This window comes from Dioscorea cayenensis, chromosome 7 (genome assembly GCF_009730915.1).
Source record: "Dioscorea cayenensis subsp. rotundata cultivar TDr96_F1 chromosome 7, TDr96_F1_v2_PseudoChromosome.rev07_lg8_w22 25.fasta, whole genome shotgun sequence".
In the NCBI taxonomy this organism is placed as follows: domain Eukaryota; kingdom Viridiplantae; phylum Streptophyta; class Magnoliopsida; order Dioscoreales; family Dioscoreaceae; genus Dioscorea; species Dioscorea cayenensis.
In genome coordinates, this window is record NC_052477.1 from 2,626,194 (window position 1) to 2,638,138 (window position 11,945).

Sequence of the window (11,945 nt, forward strand, 5' to 3'; positions counted from 1 at the left end):
AAGCTCATACTCACAGTGGAGTGTATGATTTATCTTTAATTAATTGTGATTTATTGAAAATTGTACTAATAGATTAATTAAAAATAAATTTAAAAAATTATTTTAATGTTGTGCAAAGTTTCTAATGTGTGATAAACAAAAATAAAAATTTCCAAAATGTATGGTAAAACAGAGTATGTTCAAAAGAATCGAAGCACTTTTCCATGCATGCTAATGAAAAGTCCAACTGATCAAAACATGCTCAACGTGATCTAATATCAAATTGAAGTAGTACCTTCTTGTTGGCAGGGATGGTTGTTTGATAGATTGAGGAAAAGCTTAAGCTTTTCTCTCCTCTTCCTCTCAGCAAAAACATGATCATGAGAAGATGATGAAGAAGGGAGGGAGGAGGAGGTTTTGCTCTCTGATCTTCAGACGAAGATGATGTCTCATAGTAAACTTGCACTCTGAAAGGAACCTAAAGAGTCTCTAACTCATCCATCTTGTCCACAGTTTCTTCAAAACCATTAATGTGATCATGATGAACTAATTGGAAAATTACCAAATGAGATAAATCTACGAGAGCCGAAGAACATGGCGTATATTTTTATGGACGCACTAACTCTTCTTCAATCTATCATATATAGAGAAAAAAAAAACTAATAAAGATGACTGATCATTACCAAGTGTAAGTTAACAACAATGAAACCCTAACCCCTAATCTACTTACAGGTTGTAATAAATGATGACCTGATCAGTGTCCATCACTTCAAACTCTTTCTGAAAAGATTAAACAAAAGTTTCTATATATCAAGCTAAGGATGTAGAAACAATGCTTCTTAATTGTTCTTCTTCTCTTTATATATATATATATATATATATATCGCTTGTTGTTTGGTAAGAAAAAGAAAAAAATCAAAGAAAGTATCTGCTGTCTTTTACTTTGAAGTCATTGCATGTTTTAATCTATATATATAATACCCAGTGAACTTTCATTTTTTTTTTTTTTATGTTTAAACTACCAAAGCATTACATACATAAAATATTAATTCAATTTATAATTAATTAATTGTTAAATATAGGTTTTAATATATTTGATTATGATCATCAAACAAATTAAGTTCTCTAGAAAAAGAAAGAAGAAAGTTCATCAACAACCAATATATATATCTAACTTTATGAATAATGTGGAACTGTTCACATGTTGAGTGCAAATCCCATGCATACATGATACAGATAACTTTTTTTTTTCCAACTTGTTTTTTTGCTGATCTATTAATTATTTTATAGTTTTACGTAGTTTTATAAACATTTTTCTTACAAATATTTTAAAAAATAATTTCTGATAAATCTATGAGTTAAAATGCTTATCATCTTTTATTTGACATGCAATTATGTACAAATACTATTTTATATATTGCGGACCAATTAAACATGGCGTTCCTTGATATTCTTATTCTAATTTTCCTTGTGCCTCTAATTTTGATATCTGCTAAATAAATCAAAATAAAGATCATATATATATATATATATATATAAAGAGAAAAAGATTGATTAAGTCCTCATTTAATTTTCATCACATAATGACTCTCTTTTTCTTATGGAAGAGGACATGTGGATTAATGGATTGATTATATATATATATATATATATGATGGGTTAACCATACTTTGAAATGCATGGTTCTATACAAAAATCTTAATTATTCCATTGCTTGAATGTTACTAGTCATATCAATAATTATACAATTAGTTTATTTTTAACCTTAACTATAAATTATCATGTGAACCACTTCCTTATTTTGACTTTTTTTTAATGAAAACTTCTTGTATATGATATTTTAGGATTTTTTTTATTATGTTAAGGTAACTATACATTGCCATATGTGGTTAGAGAGAAGATATATACTTTTAGCTCATAAGAAAATATTCTAAACATCATTTTATAGTATATATTAGTGTAATAATTCATCAATATATGTCTTGTTTATTGAAATATTAGTTGATAATTAAATTTAGAATAAATTTGATTGATAAATAAATAACTGAGACGCAAGGATAAATTATATTGTCACGTGTTTTTCTATTAAAAAAAGTAACTTTGTGTTTAAAAATAATCAATTAATGACAAATATTAATATAAATAAACACATTTTTAATTTTTTAAAAATAATTTTATTTTAAGATCAATTTCATATAAATACCTTCTTTGTGAATATAAACATTAGGAAAACAAAATTGAACGGCTAATAATTAACTTAGTTTAACCCTGAACAAAGACCAAAATTAAAATATTCATGGATTTTTTGTAACATGTGATAGTAATGCTCATTAGAAATTTCAGTTGAGAAACAAGAGTTGTTGTCTAATGCACAACCACCACATCACTTTACACATGTTCTATAAGGAACACATATACATATATTAATGAATAGTTTATAATGTTCTAGAAGGAGCACATACGTAGTAATAATAATAATAATAATAATGAATTCATAAAGTTTGAAGGTAGGAATCCAATTATAATTTCCTAAATCAGTGCATGAGACAGCTCATTTCGAGTGGCTCCTGATGAATAATTATATTGTCTTATAATGTAAGTGTCCACAAAATACAAGAGGATGTGATGTGGTCTTCTTTTAATTGGTTTTGAATTTCTATTGTAATTGAAAGTTAATAATTGTATTGGTTGAATGCAAAGATTAGTGATCCTTAATTAGTATAGTCATTTAATTTTGATTATTGTTTTTATATATATTATATCATCTACTTGTAATTGTTTCTTATATCTATTGGATTATTAATTAATTTAATTTTCCAAAATATAGTGAATTAAATGATTTGGATCACAGCCAAGAGAAGTTCAAACTGTGTGAATATAATGAAAATTAAAATATCAGGGTTTTTTTTTTTATATATAACAAGAAGAAGAAGAACCACATGCACAATCACCTCTCAAACCAAAAGAAGACTTAAGCTTCATTGTGTTTAATTTCTTTGATAAATTTCCAGCTTCTATGCAAACTTCTTACAGCTCCATGCACGCTATAGGTTTTTTTAATCTTTTATTAAGAAAGTGGGTTTTTTAAAAATTCTTGTTTAAGCATGTTATAATATTCTTGATGGTATCCTCATTTATATTTTTTTATTTCATTTTTAAAATAATAAATATCTTGTTAATATATGTTTTTTTTACATCTACTCAAAATAACAATAAACTATGTTGAAACCGATAAAAATTAAGATACCGTGTTCTCCTCTTCTTCATTTTTTTTGTTTTTAAGTAATGTTTTAAACGTTATAGATATTTTATTGACATTTATTTTACTCAAAACATATAAAACTATACAAAATACTAACCATCATGTTGGGTACTCCCTTCCTTGTTTTTGGGAGAGGGAATGGTTGATTAATGAATTATAGAATTAAATCTAAATTAGTCCTTTGCTAGACTTTATGTTAAATGTTAATAGAAATTTTAGTAGTTGTTTTCCTGATCTCTTGGACCTTTGCAGGCAAGTACCATGTGACGTTCATTATTGCATGCCACCCTTTAATTAAATTATTAATTACTGTTCTTCTAGAAGGTGAACTCACTAGAGAGACATGAAGATATAATTAAATCAAACCGTATAGTAACTTTACATATCGGAGCTTTGTGTTAATAAATTTATATGACCTTAATGTTTCCTTGATAGTTAATTTTTTATTGTTTATAAATGAAACCTTGAAAGTTGAAATATTAATGAGTCTCCTCTCTCTCTCTCTCTCTCTCTCTCTCTCTCTCTCTCTCTCTCTCTATATATATATATATATATATATATGAAAGCACACACATGAGTTGTCCTTGGTGAAAGTCTTTGTTAGTTTTTCACATGTTAACTCACAAATATTAATAAAAATGATAGTATACATGGAATTGATTTGGGATAAATATATGATCATTAGCATACACACACACACATATATATGGTGTGTTTGCATTTTCTTTTCACCTAATTTACATTTAATAAATTATTAATTTATTCACTTATATATATCAAAAAATATTAAAAAATTCTTTTTAAATAGCTTTAGTATAATAAAAAATTTAAACAATGATTTTATCATGAAAAAAAAGTAAAGAAAGAGAAAACAACAATCCATTAAATTCAAAAATACACACAAGATTATTACAAAGATAATAACAAAAAAAGCATAAATAAAACTAGAAAACTCTAACCTTCATTCAACAATATTGATGGATTACAATTTTTTAATACATTCTACTAGTTCATTTAAGTTGTTTGAGTTATTTTCTTAAAAGTTTTTGAAGTTATTCTTTGTATTCACTAATATTATTTATTAAAATAATAATAATTTATCCAATTTTTAATATCCATTGTGCTAATAGTTTTTCCTCTTTTGTTTTTTTTTTATTTACTAAAAATTTTCATATGATTTCTTTGATTTTTTTTTTTGTACATTTCTTTAATTCTATGATAGCAATGTGGGGTTCTTTTTTTTAAAAAAATACATTAGCTTCTCAACACTGACATGAATGACAACTATACAATTTCTTACGAACACCATGGTATCTAATTAAACTATTCTAATTAGAGAAAGGGAAAAAAAAAAAATCAAAGAATAAGCATCATAATGCTTTTGATAAGTGGATTTTTATATCCATGAATGTAATTTAACTCTAGTAATGTTGTGGTTCGTGAGAGTTTTATGAGTGATATTGTGTACATCTTTTTTATTTGTTTTGCAATTTAAGAATAATTTGTGGAGCATGGTAAAAATTTGAGCAAACTAGAGGATAAGGGGATTTGAGAACAAGAAAGAGCATGTATTAACACTCTTGAATTTGCTTTGCAGTACACCTTCATTCTAGATCTATTTTAAAGAGAATTAAAGCATCTTTACATTTTGATGAACCTCCCTTACACCACGTTAAAATTGTTTCTCTGTACACAGATATAAAACAACAAGCCCTTGATATATAACACCCTTGGATTGATCCTTTAGAATAGATTATGAAAATTGCCGTATTCAAAGGGAGGATTTTAAAAATTTAAATAAAAAAGATCTTTTAAGAGAAACAAAAAATAAAATAGAGAGGAGAAGGTAGAGAAAAAAAAAAGGAGATGTTATCGAGAGCAGGATTTAACATCGACTCTTTCTCCAAACCTAGTATTGAGTCATGACTCATTGTATTGTAATTATCTTTGAGCTAATAATTTTCTAAAAATTTTTTTCAGACTCTGTTGTAACCGGATTATGAAAACTTGAATCTACCTAAGTTTAATTATATTGATGTTTTATTCCAATTCTATGTTGAATATTTCTATCTAAGATTAATTCTTATCAGTACGTACTTGAGCAACAATTGCATGATTAGTGATTCAAATTGAAACTAAGAAGTGATAGTTGAATTTGACACTAGTTGAGATATTGTATAATGATCATAACATATAGAGATATTGTCACGCCCCAAACCCAATGCGCTGACAAACGGCCGCATCCTTAGGGGCCGAAACCCGATAGGCATGCAAGGCCTCAAACCTGTCTTAGCATAGAACATAACATCTAATAGCAACATAATATCCAAGATGAAATAAATAGAGGTACTACAAGTTCAAGATACAACATGAAAGCAAATAACAAGTTCGAGGTCTACAAGGTGATAGGAAAACATATAAAAACCTAACAAAGAGGGAGCCCGGCTTGGTAACCACAGCTATGCTAGTAACCACAACCTTACTCTCGATCCGAAAAGAGGAATAAAAACATTCATGAGCTCGACGCCCGATAAGTAACCCAAAAACAAAACTTGGATTCAAACCAAGATTCAAGAATTTTATCAAAATAATTTCCAACAAACATAAGTGTGCATAAGCAAATATAATAATTTCAAATAAACATAAAGTACATGTACAAGCAAGTGTAATCCTTCAAGCGTGATTAATCAACACGAGTAAGAACAAGCTCCAGAATATATCAATTTCAAAGTATATGTCTCCTAGACTATGGTCCGGACGAGAATATCAAAAAGTCATTTTGTTTATCCTCGGTGACTCGAGCCGAATATCGAGGTCGTTATTGTTTCACCGACGAGAGCGCTAGAAACTAGTTTCTATTTCGAAATTTCATGTCGACATGGTCAGTGTTTGACCCCCAGTGACAGGGTTATTGCATAGTCAATTCGGAGACTAGAATTTCATAACAAAGTAATTTTAGTATCAAAATAGACTTAATTATTTAAAACTCAGAATATTTCAGAATCTGAATCCCACAAAGCAAAAATTTCCATTGAACCAAAATACTAATATTTGCATAACCAATAGAAATCAACCATTTCAATTCTAAAGGAACAGTAACCCTTAACCTCATTTTTCAGGATACATGAATAATAAAAAATTTAAAATTTAACCAGTCCAATGCCATCCGTAAGTAAAATAATGTAATAAAGATTCAATTCATTCAACAACATTCAAAAGTTATCTTTCAAACCCTAAAAGAAAAATTAGCTAATGGATAAAATAATTCATTCAGTGGATAAGGAATCAAATCAATAAAAGCTACTAATTTGAAGAAACTAGTCAATTACAAAATTAAAAAAAGCAGAGCAGAACTCAATCAAAAGCTTTTAACGTGAATAAACTTAATAACTTAATAGTTTTCTCAAATACTAGATAATTAGATAACAAATGGAAATAATCCACCAATTAACATTTTAAAAAAATGTTTAAATAAATCACCAACAAGATCAAATATGCTATAAATAACATGAGAATTTGAATGAAAGGATAAGAAAAGAATGGATCATCCACAACCCAAAAATTTAGTTAAATTAAACTCATATTTAAACAATACCCAATCATATTAGCAGGAAACTTCTCATAATTAAATTTAAAAGAGAATCTAACGAATGTCATGATTTAAAGTTCTTAGGTAGTCAACAATTGGTCAAACGGTGATTAAAATGAATTTCAAAGAAACCTCTCATCTTACAGTAAACAATTGGCTAATAAAAAGATGATTGATTAACAGGATCAGAAATCAAATAAAACCACATCTAACATTGATAAGAAATTGATAAACAAAGGATAAGTAATGAATCAAATAACAACTCATTATATGAATAATTGATGTAATAAAATAAAATTTAACAATTTAAATAATTTAGACAAACCAAAGAAAGCAAAATAATCCAACGAGATAAACTCAACAAAACTTACAAATTTAAAAGAATTTTCGAGATAAAAATACGTGGTTACTTACTTGGTATCAGCTAGAATTCTGAATCCGAATCAAACACCCAAAATTAAATCTTCACAGGAGATCCTATGGCATACAATGACAAGAAGGTTTTAAAAAATCCCTCCTCAAGCTATTAGGGTTTCTAATCTTAATTTCTATGCTTGAAAACAAAATCCTAATTCCTACAATCTAACAATAATAAAAAATTCGCACACACCTGCATATCCTTTCTCAGAAATTCCTTTTCTCCTTGACGCCAACAAGATGGTGATACAATGGAGAAAAATGATCCACTAACTAATGTCTTAAGGCTACAGATCGGTCGTGGGGAGCGGTGGTGGCGACGTTTCTCATAGAACGTGGCTAGGGTTTTCAAAATAATACATTTAAAATAACATACAAGACACTCCATGTAAGAAAATAATAATAATAATAATTTAAATAATAATAAAAACGTGGGGTCTACAGATATTTAATGTGACAATATACATATGTATTTAGATGAATTTACTAAGCTTAATGAGTTCTATAGGTGCATGGTTATTGATCAAAGAGATGTAGATAGCTTGTCTAATGGGATATATTGATGCTTGAGAAAGGTTAGTAGTTACACATGAGAATTTTAATGTCAACATAGGGAATAAATGTTTTTGAATATTAAGTTAATTATGTTTTTCAATTTACTCCACACTAGCTAATTTCACCTAGTCAATCATAATAAATTTGGCTATTCAAATAGAATTAGAGTTAGATTAATTTCGGCATGCACTTGATATATATATATATATATATATAAGCACAATTCTCATGGTCCAATACACTTTTCATCATTATATTATTTCTTCATAACAGCATACACTCGCATTAGGAAATTCATCAAAAGCTTTTAATTGAACTTTCGATGTTTAATTGTCTCTTCTTAATTAGTTTATAAGTAGAACATAATAAACATCACTGCATGCCTCACTCTGCATGAACATCAACAACAACAAGACATATATGCATCAACTACGGACATCTCCACAAGATCTGGCTAAAAGTTGAGCTTAGATTCTCCACAAGATCCTTCACTATCATGGAGACTCCATCTTCAACCTGTCACATAGAAAATATAAATTTTCTACATGAGGAGATAATAAAGTTAATTAAAATACTTCATTAGTTGACTTAAGAGTGATCACATGCATGCTAATCAATCATCTATACATGAACAAACTCTCTTAATTAGTACTTCTTAAACATCTATTAATTTGTTTACATTTTGTTTTTAAGTTTTAAACCACTGATTCATATATGCTCCCTAATTAATTCTGCCTATATACATACAACACAATTTATACTTGAAAACTATATCACCTTTCATGAATGCAAAGGCATTAATTAGCACATTTTGATCATAATAAAAACTATATATCCTTTGTGAAGAAATTAAGCAACTTACTTCGGCCATGATAACAATATCAAGTGATGAATCACCAAATGGCATGATGTTAGTGGTGGTGATGGTCATGGGAAGCTTCTCAATCTCTGAGAGTGCCTTCACAACAAGTCCTTTTTGGTTTTTACACTGTACTTTTATCATAACACTCTTCCCATTGAGCTTGACTTCAATCTTAAGAGAAATTTGTTGAGATCTTGAGGGGCTTCCAATTGAGAACATAGAGTTCTCATCCATGTTCATCAATGGAGGTTTCCTAACAAGAACAACTGATTCAACAGGAGTTTCAATCACATCTTCTAAAGCTTTGACCTTTGATTGGAGTTCTTTGATGTAATCCACTGTGTTCCCAAGAAGGCTATCCTTGTCATTCTATTGAAAACAATGCTATTTGTTAATTAGCCATTTATTGCAATGCACTTTGGATTAGTGAATGAGAAAGTACATGATCAATGAAACAATAATTATATGTGTGTATATCTATATCTCATCTATGAGGTACCTTCTGATGCCAAGGAATGGTTGTAGATAGACTGGCGAAGAGCCGACTGAGCTTTTCTCTCCGCTTCCTTTCAGCAAGAACATGATCTTTAGAATAAGAGGAAGAAGGTGGTTTATTCCCACTCACTGAATCATTGAAGCTTGATGGTTCATTGTATGATTTTGGAGTATTTTTATAAGAATCTAAAATTTCAAAGTCATTCATTTGATGTTCCATTGCTTCTTCATTCCCAAATGACATAAATCTCACAGTTGAAGAAGGGTTTGGCGATGCAGATAAAATTGAGTTCATTCCTTCAATATCTTTTATGGAAATACTTGTTGGCAAGGTGGTTGGAATAGTACTATTGGTGATCACCGGAGAATCATCACACGGTGAAGGCCGGAACTCTTTTCTGATCACTTCTGCCATCTGCTGTGGCGTCAACTGATCATATGTGTAAACAGAAAACTAATCAACATGACTTCTCATTAATCAAGTGAAGCTCTAAAAAACAATGAAACTCTAATTAATATATATTTACCAGCTTTGTTAAACGTTGCATTGATCCAATGCCCATCACTGCAAAACTCTTGAACCAAAAAGAAAAAGAGAAGTTCTTCAATGAAGATATAATGAAAAAGTTAGATAAGTTCAATGATAACAAATGTTAAGGTTTTATAGAAGAAGAAGAAGAAGAAGAAGAAGAAGAAGAAGAAGAAGAAGAAGAATGAAACTCAGTACCTCTCAAGAAAAAGTAGAGAACTTTTTAAGCCTCTTTCAAGCTAGAGCTTATTCAGGTCACAGTTTCTTCTGGAACTCCACTATTTATATAATAATAATAATAATAATAATAATAATAATAATAATAATAATAATAATAATAAATATGATCAATTCTTTATATCAGATTAAGAATTTGATTATCCCATCTTGATTAAAAAACAGTCATGCATGTGATACTATATATATATATATATATAAAGGTTAATCTCAAGACAGTGGTTTGTAATTTTTCTATGTATTTGATTGATCATTTTTCAAATACTCAATTCTTATTTTCAAAATAATTTTAATATTATATCTGAGTATAAAAATAATAATAGACAGCTTGAGCAAGTTGATTAATATTAATATAACAAGTATTAAAGATATAAGAAGAAACTCGCATGTAAACAACATCAAGCATGAATTTGCCATTTGTAGATGGTTATAACAAATCAAGAGATCTTGTGTTCATATTGACTGGTTCAAAAACTAGGGTATTTCCTAATTCTAGCCTATCACAGGTTGGCACGTGTCCTTTTATTTTTTTTATATTGTAGTTAACTTTTTTTTTTTGAAGACACATGTCAGCCTATGATAGATTAGAACCATAGTATTCTCTGGTTCTTAAACTAGGTAATATGAACTCAGAAATCTCCAAGAATCATGTTGAAATGTATTTACATTTTAATATAATAAAAAAAATCCTTATTGGTATCCAAGTTTGATATATGGGTCGCTCACCCCTGTTTGGTTTGGGAATAATCACCTTAGCAACACCCTATTTAATTGGAAATAAGCACTGCAACATCAGCAACAGAAATGATAGCTACTTGAATATACATATTTTTACTTTTTTTTACTTTAAATATTTATCCACTTAGTTTTTCTTTTTAGAGAATTTTCAAGTAATTGGTTCATAATTCAATTCTTTTAGGTATGTAGGTTGTGGATCACAAGCTTAAAGCAAAAAAGAGCGAAAAAGAGACATTTACAATGAAAACCGATCAAGTAATAAGATTCCAGAGAAGAATATAGGGCCAATATGGCCCAGTGTTGATAAAAAAAGGTGAAGACCATGGAGTGTCCCTTGGATTTCAAAAAACCAGAGAAGAACACGAGGTCTACATGTCCCCATGTTGAGGTCGTCGTGTGTTTTTTGGAAATTCAAAATAATTCTTCCAAGCAGTTGAATCGCCCAGTGTGGACTTTGTGTGAATTTACACAGCCCCATGTAAAGGAGGATTAGGGTTGTGTTCTATATATCCTAGGACTTTCTTGGGTTTGACTCAAGGGCATATACATGGCTTGGTATACACCCTTGTGTTGACCCTATATGGGCCTGAGTTTTGGATTATAAAAGGACAAACATAAAGGTTTTGAGGGAGCTTTTTGGTGGGACTTTTGGCAATGGTTCTAGACTGGATTTCAGTGGCTCTACTAGAGGATTGAAGGTAATGCATAGAGGAGAGATCCTTGGTTGCTCTTAATTTGGAGAAGATATTGATGATATTCTATGAGAAAGAAGAGATATCCATTCCACCGAGAGAAGAGTGGAGCACAAGGTGTTGTACCCTGTCCTGATTTAGACCTCGGGCCTATTTAGATTTTTTTATGCTTGCATTAGGGATAAAATGGTCATTTAGTAGTAGTGGCATTTTTGCATGTTTGCATGGTAGCTTTTATGTGAAAAATCAGGGGCAATTCCGTCATTTGGATCCATTTTATATGATTTTTCTATTAAGAGGGCAATTAGGTCATTTCTTATTTTTATGAAATGAATGAGAAAAAAACCTGGAACCTTCTTTTTCCTTCTTCACTTCTTGCTTCCTTGCTTCTTGTTCTTCTTGTTCGGCCGAGCATACCCCTAGAAGAAAAATTTTTCCGCGAGAATTTCCGTGAACTTCAGTATCAAACTCATTCCTCTCTCACTCCCGAATCAGTAAGCCTTATATCCAATGTTTTTTTGTTTTTGAATTTCACCCGTATTTCCTTGTTTTTTTAGAAATATAAAAAAATTTTTGATTTCTCCATGAAT

At 29.4% G+C, this 11,945-nt stretch overlaps 1 protein-coding gene across 1 annotated transcript; it reads right to left on the reverse strand.

Moving 5' to 3' along the window:
* Positions 1-8,231: 8,231 nt before the first annotated feature.
* Positions 8,232-9,722, reverse strand: LOC120264985 (transcription factor bHLH18-like). Its single transcript, XM_039272921.1, has 4 exons — positions 9,687-9,722; positions 9,164-9,589; positions 8,665-9,033; positions 8,232-8,318 (listed from the first exon to the last, which is right to left on the reverse strand). The coding sequence occupies exons 1-4, from the start codon at positions 9,720-9,722 to the stop codon at positions 8,232-8,234; spliced, it is 918 nt and encodes a 305-aa protein (XP_039128855.1).
* Positions 9,723-11,945: the final 2,223 nt, after the last annotated feature.